General features: G+C 40.2%; 2 protein-coding genes across 5 annotated transcripts in view; one reads left to right on the forward strand and one right to left on the reverse strand.

The window, feature by feature from the left end:
* MIX23 (mitochondrial matrix import factor 23) overlaps nt 1-27,671 on the reverse strand; it is a 61,648-nt gene that overhangs the window by 22,154 nt on the left and 11,823 nt on the right. The window contains exon 1 of one of the 3 annotated variants that reach the window (XM_039240605.1): nt 3,399-3,482. The exons of the other annotated variants lie outside the window; for them this stretch is intronic. Coding sequence (XP_039096536.1) covers nt 3,399-3,449 — 51 coding nt within the window. The 5' untranslated portion in view covers nt 3,450-3,482. Of the gene's footprint in view, nt 1-3,398; nt 3,483-27,671 lie in introns of those variants that run through there. 3 annotated transcript variants of the gene reach the window in all.
* The window catches only part of FAM162A (family with sequence similarity 162 member A), a 30,503-nt gene continuing 7,385 nt past the window's right edge, over nt 4,554-27,671 (forward strand). Inside the window, exons 1-2 of one of the 2 annotated variants that reach the window (XM_039240603.1) lie at nt 4,554-4,694; nt 26,287-26,409. In XM_039240603.1, coding sequence (XP_039096534.1) covers nt 4,661-4,694; nt 26,287-26,409 — 157 coding nt within the window. In that variant the 5' untranslated portion in view covers nt 4,554-4,660. Of the gene's footprint in view, nt 4,695-11,574; nt 11,612-26,286; nt 26,410-27,671 lie in introns of those variants that run through there. The other variant, XM_039240604.1, reaches the window with a different exon arrangement.

Genomic DNA, 27,671 nt, shown 5'->3' on the forward strand with positions numbered 1-27,671 from the left:
CAGCTTTAAAAAATATTATCTTTGATTAATAATTTGTATGTGCCAGCTAACCACAGCTTATAATTTTATCTAATTCATCTAAATCTAAATATTATACTACATTTTTTACATCTCACAGTACCTTCACTTATGTTCATGTGTGCCTATATATGCCTATAGCAGCAAATGTTCTTATACTAATTTACAATGAGGTTAAGTGATATGCCAAAGCCAGCTCTAGAAAATCAGATCTTCTGACTTTTAATCCAGGGTATTCTCCATTATAAACCACACATTTGGAAAAGCCCTAGAAAAACTATCTAAAAAGTTACCCAGGTTTCACTAATGAAACTCATTTTATGACCTTTTTATTTACATTATTTCTGTGAATGGAATGGTTCTACAAGAGAATTTAGCTTTTGCTCCCCTTACATCTTATCTGACTTTCCAAAAGAAACAAATAAAAGTGGTTTTTAAGCACTGTGGGGTCTTTTAACAGAGATCCTTTGAAATTTAGTTTTAGACAGACACATAGACCAATGGAATAGAGAATTGGACCCACAAATGTATGGCCAACTAATCTTTGACAAAGCAGAAAAGTGTATCCATTGGGAAAAAAAAACCAGTCTCTTTAACAAATGGTGCTGAGAGAACTGAACAGCAACATGAAGAAGACTGAAACTGGATCACTTTTTTACACCACACACAAAATGGATGAAGGCTCTAAATGTGAGATAGGAAACCATCAAAATCCTAGTGGAGAAACCAGGCAACAACCTCTTTGACCTCAGCCGCAGCAACTTGTTACTCGACATATCTCCAAAGGTAAGGGAAATAAAAGCAAAAATGAACTATTGGGACCCCATCAAGATAAAAAGCTTCTCCACGGCAAAGGAAACAATTGACAAAACTAAAAGGCAACAGACAGAATGGGAAAAGATATTTCCAAATAACATATCGCATAAAGGATTAGTACTCAAAAGCTACAAAGAACTTGCCAAACTCAAAGCTCAAAAAACAAATAATCCAGTGAATAAATGGGCAGAAGACATGAATAGACACTTTTCCAAAGACATCCAGATGGCCAACACATTAAAACGAAAAATCAAATCAAATACAAATCAAAACGACATTGAGATCCACTTCACACCAGAGTGGCTAAAATTAAAAACAACTCAGGGGGTGCAGTTATGCATCTGACGTCAACTCAGGTCATGATCTCATGGTTCATGAGTTCCAGCCCCCTACCCCCGCATGAGCTCAGAGCCTGGAGCCTGCTTCGGATTCTGTATCTCCCTCTTTCTCTGCCCCTCTGCTGCTCATATTCTCTGTGTGTGTCTCTCTCTCAAAAATAAATAAACATTAAAATTAACAACTCAGGAAAACAGATGTTGGCAAGGATATGGAGAAACAGGGACCGCTCTTGCACTGCTGGTGGGAATGCAAACTGGTGCAGCCACTTTGGAAAAGTGTGGACGCTCCTCAAAAAATTAAAAATAAAATTACCCTACTACCCAGCAATAGCACTACTAGGAATTCATCCAAAGGATACAGGAGTGCTGATGCATAGGGGCACATGTACCCCAATGTTTATAGCAGCATTATTGACAATAGCCAAATTATGGAAAGAGCCCAAATGTCCATCAACGGATAAATGGATAAAGGAGACGTGGTTTGTATATACAATGGGATACTATTTGGCAATGAGAAAGAATGAACTCTTGCCATTTGCAACAACATAAATGGAAATGGAGGGTATTATGCTAAGTGAAATAAGCAACGCAGAGAAAGACAGATATATTTTTCACTCATATGTGGAATTTGAGAAACTTAACAGAAAACCATAGGGGAAGGGAAGGGGAAAAAATAGTTTCAAACAGAGAGGGAGGCAAACCATAAGAGACTCTTAAATACAGAGAACAAACTGAGGGTTGGTGGGGGGAGGGGGGAGAGGGAAAAATGGGTGATGGGCATTGAGGAGGGGACTTGTTGGGATGAGCAGAGCGTTGTGTACATAAGTGATGATTCATAGGAATCTACTTCTGATGCCAAGAGCACACTGTATACACTGTATGTTTGCTAACTTGAAAGAAATTATTGTTTTAGAGATTCAAATAATTATCCAGATGGAAGCAGTTTTAAATGTCACTTAACAAAATCTTATTTTACAGATTCAAAAGTTAATTCCTAAGTGGTTAAGCAATTAGCTCAAGGTCCCAAAACTGTTAATGGCAGAAGCAGTATTAGAATCCACAACATCTAACTCCCTAACCAGTGCTCATTCTAGTAAACTTTAAGGCTATCATTGCTCAGTTATCTGAGCTCATTAATTCATAGTACTAATTAATGTGAGAGATCAAGGTCACAAATGGGCCTGTTAATCTTAAATATTCTTATACTTAATAATCTAACGACCCTTTTCTATCTTATTTAAGATTTTTTTTACAACTATCTGTATTTGTCCTGCACTTTGATCACATTTGAAGTTGGCTGCTGTTGTGCTGATCTATTCTAAGGAGGAGCTGAAGTGAAGAGGGCACAAGGAAAGTGGAAGGACCCCACATAAACTTCTTTGGCCAAATAATGTTTGTCAAATAATTCAGTCAGTTGAAGTTATCCTCGAGAATACCACTTCCTACAAAATGGCTCTTAGCACAACACTTCCTCCAGATAGGTCAGTGATACATAAAATTATTTTTCATTACCTTTAAAGATACATTTGTAAGGTCATGATTTTTTAATTCAACTCTTTATCTAGACACAAGCGTGTTTCTGCCTACAATAAAATATAACTTCATACTAACTTAGTTGAAATCCAGACCGCTTTTTTTAAATTCGTGGGTTGGTATTAGCCCTAAAATACACTTTCGTTAAGTGTTACATTTCCTCTAATGGTTAGGAAGGCAGAGCACCACAGCAGGACTAAAATTAATCGCCTCTTCAAGGCTCCAAACGTTCTCCCCATCAAAACAGTAAAACTTGTACCAAGTTCTTTGTTTTGTTTTATCAAGTAAATAAGTTCTCCTTCACTTTCTTCTCTCCTACAAATGGTCAACTTTTTTTTTTTTTACGAGTGGGACGGCGGAGGCTAGGAACTGAGTTCAGGGGATGGCTTCAAAGGTTGTTATAATCCCTACCACCCGGCCCAAGGTTGGTTTTACCACCTCGGAACCACTCGGAGTTTCCCAGGACGGTTACTCAAGGCCTGGGTACCGTAGGGAGAACCATGACCCCCACGGAGCTGCCTCGCTCTCCATGGCCAAGCTCGCGCCCCCATGACCTCCAATGGTTGGAAAAGGGAGCCTTGAACTGCCCGCTTCTTCCACAACTGATCCGCACTCCCTCCCAGGCTATATCAGGGAACAGGATTCGAGGACAATTGGGGGGTAACACCTGCCACATTAGGAAAACCCCATCACCTGGAACTCGGCGAACTCCTCACAGTTCACACCACCACTGGGCGCCGCCATATTGGACAAACGCGAGGCCCCCGCCGGGAGCCAATCACCACGGAGCAAAGGTGTCCGCGTCGCCGCCTAACAAAATTTATTCCGAAGAACATCAGCGACAAACCTAAGGCAAGGTTTGTCTGTTCCCTAGTACTCATCTGCATCGAAACCTGTAACCCTGCCATCCTTTTCGCTCCTACACCTTTAACACGGCCTCCTGGAACTGGCCTAGTTGTATCAGAGAGTATCAGAACTTGAAGGGATAGCTTTACTCCAATCCCGTTTTTTCCCCTTGGTGGCACCAACCTGGTCCTTTGAAGAGGTAACCTAGAGTAGAGTGAGTTTTTCTTAACCCTCCCACTTCATTATTTACCTCCCGTCCTTTAGCACGAAAGCCTTTGTTCGTTAGGAATTTGGGACTGCTAAGAAATGTTTTTTTAAAAAGACATTACTGGGGGTCCCTGGGTGGCTCAATGGGTTGAGCATCCACTTTCGGCCCAGGTCATGATCTCACGGCTGATGGGGCCCCGCATCGGAGTCTCCATTTCTCTCAAAAATAAAAGTAAAACAAACAAAAAAACCTGGCAGTGTGGAGTAAGGGTTGTGTAAAGTGTTCAGATGTGGAAATGCCTGGTTTTATAAAAATAGGCAAATTGAAGAAATAGGACACATACTTGTGAATTTCTCACGTAAGCTGAAAAATACGCTCCCAGTCACTAAGACATGTAGTGGAGCTTAATTTATATTTTTGATAAAGGCAATATATTTATTTTAAAAAGCTGAAAAAACAGTATTGAAATACTAGGTTTATCTAGGCAGTGTGATTTCGGGGTCTGCAGTTCACAGCACTTCTGCAGTGATCACATTTCTTCTGTTTCAAAGGGTTGCTTTCTTAGACACAGAGAATGATCGTTGCAAAACGCCACTAATACCCAAACCCCACAAAAGCCTTTTTAAAGACGCGCCCAGGACGCTGCACCGTGCTGGGAGGAACCCAGCGCTCAGCCCGCAGTCTGCGCGTCACGCACGTCCCACACGCTCCATGCGTCACGCAGGCCCTGCCCACACGCCCTGCGCGTCACGCACCACCCGCTGGGTCCGCCCTCAAATCCCACATGTCCGTTCTGCCACTGCCGCCCGCCCCTTTTTCCCGTTGCGGAGTTTGGTGACATTGAACGGGTCCGCGTTGTCACCGCCCGCGAGGCGCAGTCGGGTCGGCGGAGTAGGCGGCCATGGGGAGCCTGCGCGGCCTGCGCTGGGCGGCGGGTGAGACGCGGGTTGGGCTGGGGGTGGTTGGTAAGGCAGCGTGGCTGCTGGTGATTGTGGAACCCTGCAGCTCCCCCAGGCCTGGTTATTGCTTGGCTTCATCACGCACTCCCAATTCCTCAGAATCCTACCCCAGTGATGGGAGAGAGTAAAGGCTGAGATGAGAGTGCAACTGCTGAGCAGATAGTCGAGGTTGGCCCAGAGTGACCCTGGCGCCTGGCCATCCGTCCACCAGCTCCCACTAACTTAAGGAGCCCTTGCTCCCCGTTCTTTATCGCCCCGCCCCCATCCCGACTCATCTGAGCTCAGTTCTTAATGCACCTGCCATTTCTGGAGCCCCCCCCCCTCCCATTTGCCTGGTTGATTCAGCTTCCCATAACCTCTCCCGTCCATGTCTGTTTTTGAGACTCCCCAGCCTCCCGCCGTCTCAAAAGTTTATCTCTGCTCTCAGAGAAAACCGAGTCTGAGGTTCCCTACCTACTTAGTGTCTGATTAGAAAAGGAATTTAAGGTTTTGCAGAATAATAGTAAATGTTTTCCTAAAATGGGAGATAGTTTCTCTTAAACCATCTTACAGTGAAGTACTTTGAATTTCTTGGAGGAAAAGTGTTACGTAGAATCTGCAGTTTATTTTTCTAATAGACATTTGTGTAATGGGTGTTTGGAGTCAGCGCTTAATTTGTCTCCTTGGGAAACTTCCAAAGCCTTTGCTTAGTAGGGGCTGAGAAATCAGAATGTTTGCCTCTTGACTCTTTTCCAAGCACCAGGGCAAATCTCTTTTGGTCACTTTAATGAGCTTTAGTGAGGCGTAATGATTGATTTTTTTTTAAATTCTTCGGTAACAAATTACTAAAAAGTTATCTACTTCAAATTTTAAAGAAGAATCACCCCAAACTTGCCTAGTGAAAAAATGTGCATTACAAATGTAAATGAAGAAACGTGAAAAAAAAATCTTTTGTATGGCTTATTTTGTATTCCAATGGAGAATGGATTGGAAAACATGTCTCAAACTGGAGAATATTATCTGCTTCTTTTAAAATTAACACTCCCTCCACTAAGAGATTGATTTCCTTGATTTGTTCAGCTTCGTTCAACTAATTTATGTAAAATGTTTTGTGTACAACCTGTTGACCTGTTAACTCTTACAAGGTAAGTGAAAGAATCATTATTCTGTTAAAAAAAAAAAAACAAACCACTAAAATAGAGTGAGTGAACGAGACTTTGATTACATATGAACCAAGACCAAGGGTTTATAAGTACTTTATCTTCCTGCCTTGGAAATATATTAATGCATTATAAAGATTCAAAAGCCTCTCTGCAGACTTTTGATATATAAGAACTTCAGTATTGGGCATTCAGTCAAAACAAAATTCCTTGAGCTAAAAATTTAAGAACAATTTACTTTATTCCAGATAGATCCACTAAGAATGTTACATGAAGAATGCTTTCCAGAGGGTCTTCTTTGAATGTCTGATGTTTTGTGAGCAGCTCTAAGCAATCTGCCCTTTCACCCACTTATGTCCATTTTATAGCTAAGTACTCTGACATACATGATTTTACTTGATTGATTTCTTATAGTATCTTTCTTAGGTAAGTCTTATCATCCATTCTCCAATGTGCAAGTGAATAAGCATAGGTCAGATGGTTAAATGAGTTGTCCAAGATCATTTAGCCATAAAGTGTTAGAACTGGGAGATGAGTAAGTGCCTTCTAATTCAGGAACTTGTGCTCTTTGCTTTATTCAAGCTGCTTATTCAGGATATGTGTGGGTTGTATACGTGTTTGTCATGGCTAATTGGACCTCTCTCTTTTTTTAATGTTTGTTTATTTTGAGAGAGAGAAAGGGCAAGCAGGGGAGAGGCAGAGAGGGGGAGAGAAAGAATCCCAAACTGGCTCTGCACTCAGCATGGGGCCCCAACATGGGGCTTGCTCTCACGACCAGGAGATCATGACCTGAGCTGAAATCAAGAGTCAGATGCTTGACTGACTGAGCCATCCAGGCACTCCTACTTGGGTCTCTTTAATATGAAATGGAAGTGTCATGAAATGCAGATTTACTTGGGAAATGGAAGCACACATTCATGTGCAAATGGTTTTCAGGAAAAAGACTGATTTATCAGGCAACCTGAACCAAAGGAATGACAGATCAAATAGAAACATAACCTAGGCATGCTTCACTTATTCAGAATATTATTTGGAATAAGATACTCTAGGTCAGTGAAATTTCAAATGGCCAAAACTTAATCCTTTAAATGATAGACCTTTATTTTTAAATGTTTCTGTTGGAAATCGTTGCTGTACTTTCTTAGCAAACAGAATATAGGATTTTATGAGCTTGAATTTGTTTATCGTTTTGTAGATGTAGCTGTAGATACAGGTCAGAGTTGTTAACTTGTGGTTCTTGGACCCCTTCTCAATGAGATGTCTTGTGAACCTCTGAAATTATATTCATATTTGTATGACTGTATACTTATTTGGGGAAGAGAGGATCCATATCTTGCATCCATTCCATTTTTTTTAAATTTTTTAATGTTTTTTATTTATTTCTGAGAGAGAGAGAGCAGGGGAAGGTCAGAGAGAGGAGGAGACACAGAATCCGAAGCAGGCTGCAGGCTCTGAGCTAGCTGTCAGCACAGAGCCTGATGCAGGGCTCGAACCCATGAGCTGTGAGATCATGACCTGAGCCGAAGTCAGACGCTCAACCGGCTGAGCCACTCAGGCGCCCCATCTTGCGTCCATTCCTTAGAGCAGTCTGTGCTCTTTAAGTTAAAAGGCACTGATACAGTGATTTGGAATTAAATGGCTACTGACCCATACTCCTGTAGATTTCATGAGGGCGAAGACTAAAGTGTTTTTACTAAATCCTCAGCATTTATCAGTGTCCAGCTCTTAGTAGACAAAATATTTTGTTGTCCTAAACTTCTTTGACTTTTCAACAGATTTTAAAATGATTTTATTATTATCATTGTTACACCAATACAGTGGACCATGGACAGCCTCCATGTCACTTTAACTGACAATCTGCAGCATTAGAATCAAGAGATAACTTAGAGGTCATGCAGCCTAGCCCCCTAATTTTACAGATGAGGAAACTTAAGCCTCAGAAGGGAATTGAGTTGGTCTCAGAAGAGTCATACAGATACAAAACTGGGACACAACCAATATCTCCTGGCTCCTATTTCTGATTTCATTTCCACCACATTCTGCTCCTTCATTGTTCTTTTTGTTTGTTTTCGCTAACCAACCATAAAGGAATACATGCCCATTTTTAGTATTCTTTGGCTTTGCTTATCACACCCTCTGGTGCCTGCCAACAGGGTTTTATTGAGCACACATTGTGTGCCCTGTACCCTATGAAAGCTCTAAAGTAAGTGGACTCCCGCTCTTTGTCGGGCTGCAGTTTATTGCAGTGAACAAATATACCTGTATAATACATCTGGAAAGCTTATGCAGAACAGTATATATTAAGTTCTAGATTGCAGAACAGATTTTAAGTGCTGCCATGGTATCATGGAGCCAGTTCCTATTGGCTTTGGACACACCTCTTCCGAATTTCACAATTAGTCATGTTTCATTGGTAACTTGAAATCTGTGGTGAGGGTTATTGGCAAACACTACAAATCAGGGATTTTCCCCACGACCCAGCATATCACTGGCTTTAAGAAAGGAGTAGAGGGGCCTCTGGGTGGCTCAGTCGGTTGAGCGTCTGACTTCAGCTCAGGTCATGATCTCGCAGTTTGTGGGTTCGAGCCCCGCGTCAGGCTCTGTGCTAACAGCTCAGAGCCTAGAGCCTGCTTCAGGTTCTGTGTCTACCTCTCCTGCTTGTGTTCTCTCTCTCTTTCTAACTGTCTCTCTCAAAAATAAATAAAGACTAAAAAAAATCTAAAAAAAAAGAAAGGAATAGAAGTATAGGTTAAGATTATCTACTGAAGGCTCCATTGAAACCGAAGGCATGGGAGACAGACAAGAGCAAAGGTAGGAGCAGTAATGAGTCTGGAGAGGATGTGGGAAGAGAAAAGGTAATAAGGAGAGAGGATTACTTTGGATTTCAGTCAGGAGGTATTGAGAAGGTGTGACCCTTGAGTGTTTTGGACTATATCCATTTGGACAAAAAGGAAACCTTTATGCAGAAATTTTCAAACATTTTTGGAAAAGTAACATGGCTGCTGCATACATGAATAGCTCCTACCTGTGAAGATATTATAGAAATCTATGTGTGAGGTGATGATGGAAATGATAAATATATATAAATATATAAGATATAAAATATATTTATATATATAGGAAGTGTTTTGAAGAAATTAGTGTGGCTCTGTGAGGCAGGATAATTTAAGGAAGACTGAAGTTTTGTGGGAGTTTTTTAAAATAATTTTTTTAATGTTTGTTTGAGAGAAGGGGGGACAAAAAATCCCAAGCAGCCTCCATGCTAATAGCAGCAAGCCTGATGCAGGGCTCGAACTCACAAATGGTGAGATCATGGCCTGAGCTGAAATCATTTGCTCAATCGTCTGAGCCACCAAGGCACCCCAAAACTGAAGTTTTTGAGTGTGGAGGACTGTAGGAGAGTTGCCCCATTGTCAGAAATAAGAAAGTTAAGAAGGGATACTGCTGTGGCATAGAGGGTCCTGCATTATTGAGTGGTAGGTGACATTGAGTTAATAGGTAAATGTGGGATCTCCCAGTCAAAGACTAGGGGACAAAGGAGGGAGTCCTTCCTGAAACAGACAAATGCAGGAGAGAGGCAAAGACTGAGGGGCGCCTGGGTGGCTTAGTCTGTTAAGCGTCCGACTTTGGCTTGGGTCATGATCTCGCGGTTCGTGGGTTCGAGCCCCGCTTCGGGCTCTGTGCTGACTGCCAGCTCAGAGCCTGGAGCCTGTTTCAGTCTGTGACTCCCTGTCTCTCTGACCCTCCCCTTTTCACGCTGTCTCTCTCTCTCTCCTAGAAAAAAATAAAACATTAAAAAAAAAAAAAAAAAAGACTGAATCTTGGAGGCCTGACATACAGTGTAAGTAATGGAAATGGCAAAGAGGACATTAAACAAGGTATACCATAGAGGTCAAGATTAAGGGAGAGAATATAACTGTATAATGTAAGGAGGGTCAGAGGTCTTGTAGAAGGGTGAGATCAGTTGAGTGAAATGGCTACAAAGATGGGAAGAGTAGAATCAGATGAGCTAATGGTGAGATTCTAAAAAACATTCATGGGACTAGAGGGAGATCACTAATGTTAGAGCAATTTTAGTGAAATGAGTGGGGGAAGAAACAGTAAAATATGTAGGTGGTGAGGCCAAGATTTTAAGTTAAATACATGCCACTTATTCAGTCATTTGAACTATGAAAGGAAGGAGATTAGTTTTTTATTTATAGGGACTGTTCAGAACAAGTGATTGTTTTATCTAAGATAGTGTACCCTCAGTGCCACTGTGGTATAATGAGACCAGAGTTCTCGTCAGCTCCCGATAGAAAGGTAAATCAGTTCTGCCTTTCTGGAAAGCAATTGTTCTAGTCTTAAAAGCATTCGTATTCTCTAACCCTGCACTGCCAGGATTCTATATAAGAAAACAAAAGTGTCATCAAAGATTTGTGTAGAAAACTGCTCATTTTTGTAATAGTGAAATTGGGAATCAAATCCAGCCAAGGGAGTGATTAAATTTGGGTTATATTCCATGTGTTGGATGTTATATAGCCACCAAAAGTATTTTTTAATTAATTTCTTGAAAAACATTTTGCGATAAGCAAGGTATAGTATTTGATTATGAAAAATGTGTATGTTATGTATCAGCATAGGAAAATATCTGGAAAGAAATATGCCAAGTTGTTATCCCTGGAAGATGTGATTATAGGTGTTTTTATTTTTTTCTTCATACTTCTTTTTAAGCTTCCAAACATTCTACAATGAGGAAATGTTACTTTTCTATTTTAAAGTTTATTTCTTTTAAAGCAGGGAGACATTTGGAAGGAAAAGGACAGAGGGAAGAATCTAGAGGTGGTGAGATAAGTTTGGCACAGTATCTCTCAGTAAGAGGGATAACAGATGGAATGCTTCACTAGTTCAGAGTGAAGGAAAACCTAGTGCTCTTATAGGCCTGTAGGGAAGGATGAGAAAACAGATGGACAAGTAGGGAATCTGTTTCTGTCACAGAGTGGATTTAGATCAACAGCTAAGGCCAAGAGAGTTTCAAATAGCCACTATTGGAAATGGGCTCGAATGTTGATGGAAGGGGGAAAGAAATACCAAGGAATGGCCCCATCTCACTAAAGTTTGGCCACCAGATACATAGAATTGCAAGATTTTTTTGCCCATAGTTTCCTCCCTACTTAAAAATTGGCCAGGTTCCAAAACAAGAAAACAAAAAACAAACAAACAAAAAACTGGCCAGGTTCCAAAGGCTTATTTATAAATCTATTTTTTGAACTCTAAAATTATTTTTTTTCCCATAGAAGCAGTGTTACAAATGCTGATTAGGATTCTAGCCAGACCACCAAAATTCATAATGTCGATTTCTGTTGCCATTTTTCCTCCCTAGTATTTTTCACATCTCTTAGGTACTCTCCATTAGGACCTGTAGCTGTCTTATTTCTTTTACACAACCCACTTGAACTACAGTGTTGTGACACCACCTAAAAGGTGACACCATTTAAAAAGGGTCCGATATTTATGCCTTCCTGCTCCTGCTTCCTTTACCTCTACGTTTTCCTCACCCCTGGCCCGTCTTGCATTCTGCACTCAGATTACTGTATAAAATCACCATTGTTGTTGTTTTCCTGCTCACAGCTGTTCCCTGTTTTCCAAATCCTTTTGGGCATTTGGCAAACAAAAAGGACTTTCACTGTTGGGGAGCATGGATAGGCACAGTCACCAGAGCCAGATTAAATTCTAAGCCCTAGAACATCATCATGGACCTCATTAAGAAGGCAGGTAGGTTTGTGAGGGATGGGAGCCTGGCAGAGAGATTCGGAAGTCTATGTCACATACAAGAGCTGGGCAAATCAGAGTTTGGAGGCAAAAAATATCCATCCTTTTCAGAATAATTGCAGACAGGAGATATCAAGCCTAATCATTGAAAAAACTCAGAGTAGGTTAGTATCTCTGGTTTATTCATTTGTTTTGTTGCGACCAGCCATTAGGCCAGCTTTGCTTCTAAGGTGGAAACTAAATCAGTGGTTCTTTAAATTACATGGGCTTAGAGTAGAAATAAGATCTCTAGCTTCTCTAAGTGAGATAATTATCCTAACTTAGTCATTCTTCCTTCTAGGTCTACTGAACAGCTACAAACATTTGACATAAAATTTCATCATAACTATAAAATATAGTGTTGATTAAAGGGTGTATGTTTATGAGCTTTGCAATTATCAGGATAAGCACACATTTGGCTTTGTCCTCTTGAGACTTAAAATTGATCTGATTCTCAAAATAAACTTTGAATGTTCCTTTCTCAGACTTCCCCTTTCCTGTCACAGCAAACATTTTAGGACTAGCAATATCCTATCTGAATTCTAGAAGGATTAAAGAGACATTTGTGGGCTAACAGAATAACTGCCTATGTACTGAGATTAAACTATCTTTCCATGGGCAGACAGCCTTTCCTCTGCTGTCCCACCTGCCACTCCCTTGCAATGTACTCAATAAGCTTCTATCTCCTTTAAAAAAAAAAAAAAAATCTTTCCATAGGCCATGAAAAGGAACATTGTTGCCCCAGAAACAAGTTGCTTCTCCAGACCAGGGTCCTGGAAGCTCCTGGCCTTCTAGAGCATTAGGAAAAGAGAAGAAGGTGGGCAAATGGTCACATCGCAGTGTGGTAGAATCAGCTCTTCGAACTCTGGTCATTCCTTGTGAGATCATCAGACAGTGGCCTTTTACTCTGGAGGACTAGCCGTCTGCTGTGGAGGATGGAGGAGGGATGTGAAATACAGCCTTTTCCAAAGGGGAAGAGGAGGTAAAGCAGCTGAAGAACAATTCACACTGCAGGTCACCAGGTGAAGTGTATGAGCCTGCATACTCTTGTAAAATCTGAAAGTTGGGCATACAGCTGTGTAGTGAGTAACATATTACTGATGTGCTGAAGTCAGAAATAAAGCAGAACTTCCTTTAAGCAAATTAGTTGTTGAAAAGAGGGATTTTGGACCCTGCCAGAGACAGGTATTAAGCTCTGGAGGTGCCCTGGTCATCAATGTAACCTGTGCTCAACAAGGACTCTAGCTGATTGTGTTAAAAAGCAGCGATTCTCAAATGTAGCAGCACTTTATAATCACTTAGAGAATTTAAAAAAATATTGATGCCAGAGTTCTACTCCCAGACACTGGGATTTAATTGGATGGCTCTGCATTTTTTGTAAAAGCTACTCTGGTGATTGTTGTATGCAAAATTTGAAATTCACTTTTCTAGAGCACAGCTTCTTAAACTTCAGTATGCATAAGCATGACTTAGAGAGCTTATTAAAACATTTTTTCTAGGCCATACTCCAGGAAACTCTGAAGGTTTGGGCTGGGGTCTGAGAATTTGTACTTCTATGAAGCTCCCAGCTGATGCTGAGTAAATAGTACTCTTTTAGACTTTAGAATATGTGGTATTCATTTCCATGTGTTAGGCACATAGTAAGTGCTCATCAGCTGTTGAATGAATGTGGGTATCTATTTGCTTCTTGAAATTTAATGTTCACATGAATCACTTGGATATCTCATTAAAAATGCAGAATCCCAAGGGTACCTGGATGGTTCAGACGGTTAAGCATCTGACTCTTGATTTTGGATCAGGTCATGATCCTAGGGTGGTGGGATCAAGCCCCATGTCAGGCTCTGCGCTGAGTGTGGAACCTGTTTGGGATTTGGGATTCTCTCTCTCTTTCTGTCTCTGCTCCTCTACCCTGCTTGCGCGCTCTCTCTCTCTCGCTCTGTCTGTCTCTCAAAAAAAAAAAAAAAATATCCAGACTTAGATTCTGTAGGTCTGGGTGGGAGCTGAGAATTTGCATTTATTCTAACAAGTTCCCAGGAGATGTCAACCAGTCTTGAAAATAGCAAGGTGTGACAAGATATATACTAACATGTGTAATTTTCTTATTTCCATCAGTGTACATTAGTCACATGACCTTCGTCTACACATTTTAAGTCTACCCTGAAATGGGGAACATTTCCTACTACATTCCTTTCTTTCTCTATCCCATTTCAAAAGCATATTGGAGTTCAAGTGAGTGAGAATGACATTTTTATAGATACAACATCAAATTCTCGCTAACTTTGAAAATATTAAATATCTAGGGGCGCCTGGGTGGCTTAGTCAGTTAAGCGTCCAACTTTTGCTTAGGTCATGATCTCGCGGTTCCTGGGTTCGGGCCCCGCGTCGGGCTCTGTGCTGACTGCCAGCTCAGAGCCTGGAGCCTGTTTCAGTCTGTGACTCCCTCTCTCTCTGACCCTCCCCTGCTCACGCTGTCTCTCTCTCTCTCTCTCTCTCTCTCTCCTAGAAATAAATAAAACATTTAAAAGAAATATTAAATATCAAGTATATATAAAATAGGCATAAAACCTGTGTAGAGTAAAAATGAGATATAATTAATACCCAAGTACCCGTGTTTTAAAAGGTATTTTTATTTTGGAATAATTTAATTTACAGAAAAGTTGCAGAGACAGTACAGGAATTCTGTATACCTCTCACCCAGTTGCCCCTAATTTTATTTATTTATTTATTTATTTTAATGTTTTATTTATTTCTGAGAGTGAGAGACAGAGTGAGCAGGAGAGGGTCAGATAGAGAGGGAGACACAGAATCTGAAACAGGCTCCAGGCTGTGAGTTAGCTGTCACCACAGAGCCCGACGCGGGGCTAGAACCCATGAATCGCGAGATCATGACCTGAGCTGAAGCCGGATGCTTAAGCGACTAAGCCACCCAGGCACCCCTGCCCCTAATTTTGACATCTTACATAACTATAGTACATTTGACAGAACTAAGAAATTAGCATTGATGTATTACTATTAACTAAAGGACAGACTTTATTCAGGTCTCACCAGCTATTCTACTAATGTCCCATTTTCTGTTCCAGGATGACCCAGCACATTTAGTTGTCAATGTCTCCTTAGTCTCTTCTGGACTGTGACAGTTTCACATTCTTTGGTTTTCATGATCTTGATAGTTTTAAAGAATACTGGTCAGATATTTTGTAGAATATGTCTCAATTTGGGTTTGTTTGATGCTTACTTAGGATCAGAGTGGGTTTGAGAAAAGAATAAGTAGCACAGAGGTCAAGTGTCCTTTTTATTAAACCATATTAGACGATATCCAAGTGACTTATGATTTTAACCTTGAGCAGTTTGTTTCCTCCTTGTAAAGTTAGTTTTTCCCTTCCCATTCTCTGTTCTTTGGAAATAAGTCCCTAACTCAGTCCAACTCATACTTTCCCACAAGGGGAAAGGAATCCCAGAGGGAAGAATATCTCCATGTATCTGGGATTTTTCTGTAAGGAAGATTTGTCCCTTCTCCCTCATTTATTCAGTTATTATTTATATCAGTATGGATTAATGTATTTTATATCTCAAGTCATAATCTATTACTACATTGTTTTGTTCAAATTATTCCAGGTTAGGCTCTGTCAGATCAGCTCCTGTGTCCCTTTACAACCCCTTCCAAAAAACATCTTGTGTTTTTTGAATACTTCCTTATTTTCCTGCACTGCAGGATATTCCAGACTCGTTTCTCTGTTTCAGCCTAGAGTCAGCCATTCTTCTCCAAGGAGCCCTAGTTTCTTTCACTAATGATACTTAAAAATCCAGATCTGGGCATTGAGTGTGCTTGCTCCTATCACTGATTCCATGCCCTCCTATTGGGTAGAGCTAGGAAATACATGTATGTATACTAACCAATGTTGTATACACACACAGTTAGGATTGTGTCTGTATCTTTATTTTAAAAAATTTTTTATGTTTATTTATTTTTGAGAGAGAGAGCATGAGTGGGAAAGGGGTAGAGAGAGAGGGAGACATAGAATCCAAAGCAGGCTCCAGGCCTTGAGCTGTCAGCATAGAGCCTGACACAGAGCTTGAACCCATGAATTACAAGGTCACAACCTGAGCCAAAGTCGGACGCTTAACCGACTGAGCCACCAGGTGCCCCAATGTCTGTATCTTTTTAAAAAGTGTTTGTTTATTTTGAGAGAATGTGCATGCTTGAATTGGGGAGGGGCAGAAAGAGAAGGAGAGAGAGAATCCCAAGCAGAATCCATACTGTCAGTGCAGAGCCCAACATGGGGCTCGATCCTGTGAGATCATGACATCAGCTGGAATCAAGAGCTGTATGTTCAGCCAACTGAGCTACCTAGGTGCCTCTGTGTTTATATCTTTTGTCTGTCGTGTCTCTATATACATAAAGATGTATGTGACATATAAATAAATACATACTTTAAAAAATACCTATGTAAACTTGTAGGAGTTCATACTGAATTCTCTGATCCAGCACCACATTCATTCTAGCTTTCTACCATTGCTTTTGGAACTTCTTTCTCTGGACTCTCATTATGTACCATTTACTTATTTATAAATAAGTTTATTTATTCTGAGGGGGGAGGGGCAGAGAGAAGGAGAGAGAGAATCCCAAGCAGGCTCCATGTTGTCAGCACAGAGCCTAATGCGGGGCTCAAACTCAAGAACAGTGAGATCATGACGTAAGCTGAAATCAAATCAGATGCTTAACCACCTCCTGAGCCACCCAGGACCCCCCATTATCTACCATTTATTTACATATTTGTTTAATCCTAGTATACTTGTAGTTTCAGAACTGTTAACCCATGCTCCTATAAGAAACAAATTTGCCAACTAGTGTACAGTGTTTATGTATAGTTCTTTTTATCTTTGGTACAGTTTCCAGCCACAACAGTGTTTTCCAAAGTTACTTAGGTCAGCTTCTTTGCTCCCTCCCCCCCCCCCCAACCTTAAAGGTTGTGAGGTTAGGTCATGTCAGACATTTCTAATACAGTTTGACATATTAGTCACAGTCTGCATTCCATCCTTGGATTCTCCTAACATCCTGGTTGATATTTTAAATTTTGCATATATTAAAAGCTATTTGTGATGTGTAAGTTTATGGGTTTTGACAAATGCCATGATTTTATTTTTAAGCAGATCATTAGCAGATTTCATAGTTTGCAACATACTTGCAACACACTTCATACAGGTTATAAAACACTAAATTAAGTAATCTTCTAAAAGCCTCTTTCTCTCCCAGCACTCATTGAACCTTCCTGTCTAAGGTCACATCACTGATGAGTCTCTCCAGGAGTGTCTTGAAAGACTCTGGGAAAAAAGTCATCCCTACCTCTCTGCACTGTCCATCATGAGGTTGGAAAGGCTTTTTATGGAAAGGAGGGGACAACAAGGCAAAAGCCGGTACTTGAACCTGCCTCATCCCAGCTGACCCACTGTAGCTACTGGTAAAACCTCTGAGGTACTCCCAATTGTGAGCCCCCAGAATAGCAGTAGCAGCATCACTGGGGAAGCTGTAGAGATGGGAATTCGTAGGCTCTGCTCTGCCCATACTCACTGAATCAAAAACTCTGAAACTGGGGTCTGGTAATCTGTTACAAGTCCTCTGGGTGCTTCTGATGCATACTAAAGTTTGAGAACATCTACCCTAGGTTAACCAGCCATTCATCAGTCACATCCTCAGAGGCGGCAGTGCGAATTCGGCTAGACTTCCTGCTAGGGCCCCGGGGACGCAGAAACGGTCAGCCAGGGGCCGGCTGCGAGTGCAGCCAGAGGGTTAAAGGATTGTTTTTCTTTTGATTTGTATGTTTTTAATTGTGATTCACCAGAGGATGGAAAATTTCTGGCTTGGTTGTCTGTAGGGCAATCTATTTTATCTCTTTGAGACAGAAAAAGAAGAAAGGACATCTTAATGATACTAAAGCTTTTTTAGGCTTTTTTTGTAATTGCAAAATAACAAATCACATTAAGTATTTCATAATTTTCTTTAGTGATTTCAGTTAAAATTTTTTTTACATTTGTTATTTCTAATATGTGAAATATGATCATATTTGCATATGTTTTGATCAGCATTTATACTTTAGAGAGGTAAAAATTATTGGCTGCCGGGAGCCGCACCGGCCTCTCTGGATGGCAGTCACAGCAAGGAAATGGCAGTGTTTGCAGCTCCTGCCATGAGAAATGAAAACTGGTATCTCCTTCTGCTACTATTGGCTCATGTTGGATATAAGCCTACTGGTATTGACCAGGCCTCACAATATTCCATATCAGACCCATATTCTGAATACAGATACCTCATAAGGAAAAGCATATTCCTGCCTTTACAAAAGAGATTTTAGATGAAAGCTCTGTGGGCGATTGTCAAAAGGCTCTTCCTATGGGCCTTGCAGATCCAAGACTTAGGGGGTTAAGAACACAAGAATTACAATTGAGCCTGGCCCTGAGACCAAGGGCCTATTTGGGGGCTAAGAGCAAAACATAGTTACCACATATATCTTTGCTAATTGGTGAAACATAACAGTCCCTTCCCCAAGGCCTACTTTCCACAAACACCCTCCCTTACACTGGCAGCTGGGATGAGGATAGATAAGAGTAGCTAAAACATAACCCAGGGACAAAAGACTGACCCATTCAGGGCCCCCATGATAGTCTCCACAAACAAACCAATTCATAAACATTCATCCTCTTGAGAGCCAGACAAAATACTCCTAACTTATCTATATACAATTTGACCTATATGTTATCCTATTTTTCACTAAGAACATTCTGTTATTTCCTTGGTCGGAATAATTCTATTGTTATCACAAAAGGCCTCCCATTGTGAGAAATTCCTTTCTCTGACTTTATGTTGTTGCTGAACCTTCAAATAAAGACACAAAAACCAACAGGACAGAGATGCCTGCCTGGTGATCAGAAGGGATCTCGGGGCTCTCTCACTCTCTCGCCAACGCCGTCCATCCTTCAGGGACCCCTAGACCTGCCGGAGCCGGCCTCCAACAGTTGGCATCCAGTATGAAGTTGCAGTAAGAAAAAGCTGGGAGATATTTTCTGATCTAGGTAAACCTCTCATGCCTTCAGGTACCTATTTTTCACCTTCACCCCAAATACTTCTGTCACCTCAACTCTTACTCCCCTTATTCCATTCCAGCCACCTCCTCTCTGGCCTCCCCTTTGTGGTCCTTAGGACCACAGTAGGGCCTTTGCTCTTACCATGGATTCTGTTTGGAATATCCTGCCGCCAGATATCTACATAGCTAGTTCCCTTCCTTCCTTCAAAGTGGCATTCTCACAGTGAACCTACCTTAGTAGTCTACCTAAAATCTCACACACCCCATTCCAGGTACATAAACGCTTCATTTTATGTCATGTCCCCAGTGTCCCCAATGTTCATTTTTCTCTCTCTCGTCATTTATGATCTAACAGTGTGTATGTGTACGTACTTTCCCGCCAGTAGAATATAGGTTTTATTAGCATAGATTTTTTAAAAAAATCTCTTTTATATGTTATCTAGAACAATGCCTGATACATAGTAGGTACTCACTTATTTGTTCAATGAGTATCTCCAAACGTGCATTTATGTGACCGGTAGTAAGTAGGTGTACCTGTTAGCACTTTTTGCCGTATCGTTATTACCCAAACTGAGCTGAGAGTCACGTTGTCTTCAATCCTGCTAAACTGTCTCTGTTCTCAGTAAGAGGGATGGGGAAGAGCAATCCCTAAGGAAACAATCTGTCTCCTATGGACCTTGTAGCTCACTTTCAGTATACTTGTTCCTCTCTGTCTCCGCGCCGACCAGAGGGAATGCAGCAGGAGGCTGTGAGATGGGGTCTTGTAGTCACGTTAAACAAGAGGTTTTCTGGGGAAGATGAAAAAGTCCTGGAGATAGATGTTGGTGATGGTGACACAATGGAATAGACGTACTTAATGCCACAGAACTGTACACTTAAAAATGGTAAAAATGGTAAATTTTTGTTATGTATATTTTACCACATTTTTTTAAACAAACAAACAAACAAACAAACAAAACAACCCAAACACAGTGGTCCTGAAAGTGTAGTTTCATATCAGCGGTAGCAGCTTCACCTAAGAACTTGTTATAAATGCAGATGTCCCACCTCCACCCGAGAGCTATTGATTTGGAAACGAGGTACGTGTCCCCCAGTGCTTTGTGTTCAAACAAGCCATTCAGGTGGTTCTGGTGCACTTTTAAGTTTGAGAATCACAGCATTACATAATTTTGTTTTAATCCTGAGAGCTGTGAAAAACTGTTGAAAAGTTTTATAGAATACCTTCATGCATAAAGTTACCTGGGTCAGAAATTCTGACCACTTTAGGAGTAAAATTGTAAAGTGTTGTGGAGGGCCGCCTGAGTGGCTCAGTCGGTTACGCGTCTGACTTCAGCTCAGGTCATGATCTCACAGTTCGTGGGTTCGAGCCCTCTGTCGGTCTCTGTGCTGACAGCTAGCTCAGAGCCTGGAGCCTGTCTTCAGATTCTGTGTCTCCCTCTCTCCCTGACCCTCCCCTGCTCATGCTGTATCTCTCTCTTTCTCAAAAATGAAACATTAAAAAAAAATTTTTTTTTAAGGAAAAATGTTGTGGTAATGTTGTGAAAAATACTGTTTAGAGTAATGTTTCAAAAAACACACTTAAACTTTAGAGTGCCTGCTGTGTTTCAAGCATCTTGCCAAGTGCTGTCACATTTGTTTTTCCATTTGCAGTAAATACTACATTATCCATATTTCAAATGGGAAAGATGTAGAGCTCAATTATACTGTAATTTATCTACTTCCCTTATGGTGCACACTTACTGCCACTAGGTGGCACTGCTGGGCTGGTTACCCAGATCTGGGCAAGGCCTTCTGGGATTACAGACTTAGAAAATGAAATAAAGGGGCGCCTGCGTGGCTCAGTCGGTTAAGTCCCCAACTTCAGCTCAGATCGTGATCTCATGGTTTGTGGGTTTGAGCCCCGTGTCAGGCTCTGTGCTGACGGCTTGGAGCCTGGAGCCTGCTTCAGATGCTGTGTCTTCCTCTCTTTGACCCTTCCCCACTTGTGTCCTCTCTCGCTCGCTCTCAAATAAAAAAAAAAAAAGAAATGAAATTAATGCAGCCCCTTATGAAAGAAATTAGACAGCAAATAACCACAAATCTTTACATAAACATAGGTCCCAATTTCTGGTATGTAAGAGGACCTCTGAAAATCCACTCCTATATAAGAGCAATGAAAACACCGCCAAAAATTCTTAAAATCAACTTTTTCAGAACTCTAGAAAATAACCAAAGGCTTGTGATAACCTGAGCAGCATTTATACAAGAAAAATGATGTAATCATGGTAAGAACAGCAAGCTTTATAATAGTTTTAACAATTTCCTTTCTCCTGTCAGCTTCACAGTAGCCTTGAAAACCAAGAGCCTCTCAATCACAGTAGCTAATGAAAACCAGGAATTCCAGCAGTCACTGAAGAAGGCAGAATGGATTTGGAGCTCCCTAAAATCCCCAACCCCTGAGAATTGTTATGTTGCCTTGTCTGTCACTTCCCTGGAAAACCCATTCACTGGGCCTGCCTTTTTTTTCACCCAACTCAGCCTATTCAGTGAGAACAGCTTTTCCTTCACCCACCCAGAGCATGCTGCAAAAGGCACACAGAGCCTTTTGGCAAAGGCTGGCAGAATTCTTGGTGTAAGGCACTGAAGGATGTCTGGCCAGTGATTAAGTGGCCACTAAGCTAACACAGAACATAGAATACAAGGAAATATAGATTAGTATAATTGAATTGAGAGTCTACTAATAAACCCTCACATTTATGCTCAAATTTTTTTATATTGTGCAAAAAAAAGTTCAATAAGGGAAAGAATGCTTTTTTCCAACCAATGATGCTGGAAAAATTGGACATCCACCTGCAAAAGAATGGAGTTGGATCCCTTCCACACAGTATACCTATATTAACTCCAAATGCATCAGACCTAAATGTTAAAACTTAAAACGATAACATTCTTAGACTATAGCATAGGAATAAGCTTTTGTGACCTTGTATATGACACCAAAAGCTCAAGCAACAAAAGAAAAAAAGGATAAACGGGACTTCATCAAAATTTTAAACTTCTGTATTTAAAGGATATCAAGGTGGTGAAAAGACAAAATGGAGGAAAATATTTGCAAGTCCTACATTAGACAGTACAACTCAATTATAAAACTCCAACCCAGTTAAGAAATGAGCAAAGGAGCTGAATAAACATTTCCCCAAGAACATATACAACTAGTCAACAACCAAGTAAAGAGATTCTCATTGTCATTACTCAGTAGAGAAATACAAATCAAAATCACAATAAGATAAGGGTGCCTGGGTGGCTCAGTCAGTTAATAAGCATCCGACTTCGGCTCAGGTCATGATCTCGCGGTTGATGGGTTCCAGCCCCACATCAGGCTCTATGCTGACAGCTAGCTCAGAGCCTGGAGCCTGCTTCATAAAAAATAAGGTACTGATAAATACTACAACATGGATGAACCTTGAAAACATGCTGAGTGAAAGAAGCCAGTCATAAAAGGCCACATAGTATATGATTCTATTTATATAAAACATCCAACATATTCCATATTTCCAGAATATGCAAATCCATAGAGACAGAAAGTTGATTAGTGGTTTCCTAGGGTTGGAGGGAGGAAGAAACAGAAAGTGACTTAATGGATCTGGTGTTTCTTTTAGGATGATGAAAATCTTCTGCAATTAGGTGGTAGTGATCAGTACACAACTTTGTGAATAAGCTAAAAACCATGATACTGTACACTTTAAAAGGATTAATTTTATAATGGTGTTATATGTCAAGTGTTATTTTAAAAATCTTTACACAAATATAAGCATATGCCCATTTAAGTCTATAGTAATATCTTTTAAATTCTTACATTTATTATTTTTAATGTTTGTTTATTTTGAGAGGGAGAGAATCTCAAGCAGGCTTCATGCTGTAAGTGAGAAGCCTGACGACACAGGGCTCAATGTCACAAACCAGGGCTCATTATCACAAATCGTGAGATTATGACTTGAGCCGCACCAAGAGTTGGATGCTTAACCATTTCTTGATCTCAGGTCAGGTCATGAACTCATGGTTTGTGAGTCTGAGCCCCGTGTCAGGCTCTGCGCTGACAGTGTGTAATCTGCTTGAGATTCTCTCTCTCTCTCTCTCTCTCTCTCTCTCTCTCTCTCTCTCAATCTCTCTCTGCCTTTCCCTAGTTTGCTTTCTCTTTCTCTCTTTCTCAAAAATAAATAAATAGGGGTGCCTGGATGGCTCAGTCAGTTAAGTATCCAACTTTGGCTCAGGTCATGATCTTGTAGATTGTGGATTCAAGCCACGTGTCGGGCTCTGTGCTGACAGTTCAGAGCCTGGAACCTGCTTTGGATTCTGTGTGTGTGTCTCTCTCTCTGCCTCTCCTCAATTTTTGTGCGCTCTCTCTCAAAAATAAACATTAAGAAAAATTTAAAGATTATTAAAATAATAATAAATAAACTTTTTAAAGTTTTTAACAGCAAGAGAAAAAAAGTAAAGAAATCATGTTTCTCAACAGCTTTGGGAAGTCCACCTGTATATTTTATTCCTGTTCCCTCTCTTGCCTCACCTTAATAACTCCAACTCTGAAGCTACAAAGACATCCAAGTAGGAGTTTGGAACTGCAGAGGTACAGACTGTTTGTCAACAAACAAATAGATTTTTTTTTAATTTTTTAAAATGTTTTTTTTTTTATTTCTGAGAGAGAGAGAAAGAGACAGCATGAACAGGGGAGGATCAGAGAGAGAGGGAGATACAGAATCTGAAACAGGCTCCAGGCTCTGAGCTGGCTGTCAGCACAGAACCTGATGTGGGGCTCGAACCCACAAACCATGAGATCATGACCTGAGCCGAAGTTGGACGCTTTACTGACTGAGCCACCCAGGCACCCCCTAACAAATAGATTTTAAAAACTACTTGAATTTTCCTGTGAGCTTTTATCTACAAAGCTGTGAGGGAACATTCTGGTTACATTAAAGACAGTTTTGGGCATTACTTTCTTTGTAACCCTGAGCATCACGTGCCAGGACACTAATAAATTTATCACTGGTGTCTTTCCAGCTTTCTTTTTTGTTCCATTGTACTTCATAGTGCTCTCCTTTTTCCATGTTCTAGGACTCTAGGGGTCTTTCTTGTATGATGACCCTCATATTCAGAATCACTCCCTTTCTCTCACCCATCAAAACTATTTTTGGCTTTCTCTGCTTTGAATGCTGATTAATTATGATTGATTTAAAAATTTTCATGCTAAGGCTAAAGGTGAAAATGGCTAACCAAAACTAAATTCTTAATCATACATTTGTTTTAGGAATGAATGTATTTCCTAGTTTTGTTAACTGAGAAGGCACGGAAACAATGACAAACCCAGTAATGCTTCCTCTTTAAAGGAACCAGAACACCCTGAAGGAATGTCTGATTCTAAATCAGGGACAGGAAGCATTCAAAACAAGTCTGGAACATCATGTCGGAGAGTGGGGAAGCTATCAGTGATCACTGAGCACATGTTGAAAGTACTCAGGAGCCAACTTGGAAGGGTCCCTAGTGACTAAAAATGGGAATATCTGAGCATCAAAAAGAAAAATGACTGAAATGGGCTGGAGTACATAATATGTTAAAATGCAAGAGTTCCTTGTGTTATTTTTAAGCAAAAGGTCACCTGTCAAGGCTGAAAGGAAAACAATTCATCAGTTTGAAACTGGCAAATGGAAAGAATTAAGCATTTATTCCACATTTCCTGTGGACTTTTACCTTAGGATAATCCAATAGTTCGTGTAGAATACTACCATTTTACATTCTATAATCAAACAGTAGATCTAGGTAACAATCATCAATGTCGGCTAAAAACATTAAATGAAAGGTTGATGGAGAACTTTATAAGAGATGAGTCAGACTGATAGCATCTACTGGTTAATCTTACAAAATAAAATTGATGTATGCCTCTTGATATGATAAAGTGGGAAGAACATACATAGTACCACCTATGGCATATTCTTCCTAAAAATTCTAAATCTGATGAAGCCTCAAAAATCTGTTTACAAGAAAAACAAAAAAGAATTAGAAGAATATGTTAAACAACACCATGGGGATACAATCAGCAAGATCTGAAATGAGGGAAATTCTACAGAGTTAATGATGTAGTTTCTTCGACAAATGATAAGGAAAGGGGAGACCTACATAGGACACAACAGCCATATTCAATGTGCACCTATTTAGAATAAACTATCTATTAAAAAATGGTGAGCCCATTGAGGAAATATAATACTTGATCATAATATGCTAATATCAAGGAAATGTTTTTTAGTTAAGCTAATGGTATTATGGATAATGATTTTGAAAAGTTGCCGTTGTGAGGTGCATATGGAAGTATTCATAGATGAACTAATAGGATGTTTAGGATTTGCTTTAAAATAATTCAGTAGGGAGTAGGGAGGGTGTTCAGATGAAACTGTATTGGCCATGTGTTGGTAATTGTTGACACTGGGTGGTGAGTACGTGGGGATTTATAGTACTGATCTCTATGTGTGCTTAGAATTTAGATGTTTAGGGGCGCCTGGGTGGCGTAGTCGGTTAAGCGTCCGACTTTCGCTTGGGTCATGATCTCGCGGTTCTTGGGTTCGAGCCCCGCGTCGGGCTCTGTGCTGACTGCCAGCTCAGAGCCTGGAGCCTGTTTCAGTCTGTGACTCCCCCTCTCTCTCTGACCCTCCCCTGCTCACGCTGTCTCTCTCTCTCTCTCTCCTAGAAATAAATAAAAAATATTTAAAAAAAAAAAAAAAGAATTTAGATGTTTAAAATTAACTATATATATATGTAATATAGCTTAATACAATTTTTAATATATAGTTTAAAATTTTACAGAATTAATGACTATACCTGAAGTTGATTTCCAGTTGGAGAATTACAGTTTGGGCAAAACAAGGCTTTCTAAAGCCCCTTGCTGGCCATTGCAGCTCCCCTACCCAGAGTTTACCAGAGTAGTATTGGCAACTTGGCATCTTGGTTTATCACTTGTGGGAGGTTCTAATCTTTATCTAAACAGCTCAGTGCTATACTGTGTAGTATTTCCACTAGGAGCATTGTTATGACAAGATACATGTGAGACGTACTTTTATAAAACTTACAGCTGATAAAATGTTTATATTACAAATTGCTAATTTCCTAATGAGCAAAACATGTATATTTTAAAACAGCACCAAGTATCACACTTTAAATGTATGTATCTAACTGGGGGCAGCCTGGGTGGCTCAGTCAGTTAAGCATCCGATTCCGGCTCAGGTCATGATTTCGCGGTTTGTGAGTTCAAGCCGCGCGTCAGGCTCTGTGCTGACAGCTCAGAGCCTGGAGCCTGCTTTGGATTCTGTGCCTCCCTCTCTCTCTCTGCCCCTCCCCCACTCACACTCTGTCTCTCCCTCTCTCTCTCAGAAATAAACATTATAAATTTTTTTAAAAAATATATGTATCTTACAGAGTAGTATATTCAGTTTTTAAGTGAGTTAATTTTTATAAATGAAATATATTCTTTGTAGGCATTTCTCATTTTGAGACAATATTAGATTTTCTTTCTCTGAAACATTTTCTTATCTTTTCTAGGAAGCTGTTTTAGGTTATATGAAAGAGATGCTTCCTCATCTCTAAGAATTACCAGAAACTCTGATTTGAAAAGAATAAATGGATTTTGTACCAAACCACAAGAAAGTCCAAAAGCTCCACCCTGTAAGTATTTATTCATTTTTCCAGTTATGGAAGCTTCTGAAGATGGAACAACTTGGAATCAAAAGAACCTAAAAGACAAGTCATCACATGCTTGTCATACCCTATCCTATAGTTGAGGCCTCCCAGATTGTACTTTTATTGGCTCACAGGTAGCATTGCTTTCTTCCTTTTCCTCACTTGTCATTTTTATCTCTTATTTCCAGGATTAGATTGGAGCTTTTTGTTGGAGAATGGATGCACCAAAGTAAATAGTGATCTAGAAGTTATCTTGTAAGGAACCCCAAAGATGAACCACATTACGAAATGATGTTTGGGGTACAATGTATCTAGGGCTAGCCTCTGGCTTGGGCATTAATTTCAGCCATCATTAGTCCTATTCTTAACTCAAACCCTTGTCACTGTTACCAGTGTGGAAACAAGGAGCATAAAATAGAAACTGTAGGGTCCCACAAGCTATTTGCTTGTTCTTTCTTCATGGGTATACACTCAGGTCAGGCAAGGCTTGGTGAATGAAAAAGAACTATCTTCAGAGAATATTTTTATCAGGAGCTTAAAAACGTTTATACCCTTCAACCTGGTATTTCACTTCTGGGTATCTATCCTCAGGAATAACCCCAAATGTGGAAAAAACTCGAGGGTAAAGATGTTTCCATTTTTATGTATAATAGAAAAATGAGAACTAAATCTAAATGTCACATAATCCAGGAATGATTAATTATGTATGTTAGATCTATTTGATGAGATTGTACAGTTGCTGGAAATGGTATTTTTGAATACCATGTACTGGCATGGAAAATGTTTGTCATGATGTCAGTGAACAAACAGGATACAAAATTTTATATCGTGTGTAAGCATATCACGATATACATATAAATGACACATACACACATACGTTCAGGGATAAGACTTAGGAAACACTGCCAAAATACAAATAAAGTGATTGTGCTACAACAGGAGAATTAGAGATAGTTTTTGTCTTCTTCTTTTCCATCCATACTTTCCAGATGATCTTTAATGTACTTAACAATGGAAAGAAAGCAAAACAATGCCATTTCTATACTTCTAAACCTCTTTTCTCACCTTTGGTTCTTTATGGATTTTTTTCCTAGTGACTTTCCATTTCCTTTTGCTGTTGCCTTCTGGTTAAGTGAAAGGCACAGCACAAAGATGTGGCAATGGGAAGGAGTATGACGGTGTAGGTAACAGTCAAGGAGACGCTCCGTCTGTGAGAGATGTAGGTGGTACATGGAGGTTGAATGAGA

Source organism: Hyaena hyaena, unplaced genomic scaffold, assembly GCF_003009895.1.
Source record: "Hyaena hyaena isolate Hyena2069 unplaced genomic scaffold, ASM300989v1 scaffold_180, whole genome shotgun sequence".
Classification (NCBI taxonomy): domain Eukaryota; kingdom Metazoa; phylum Chordata; class Mammalia; order Carnivora; family Hyaenidae; genus Hyaena; species Hyaena hyaena.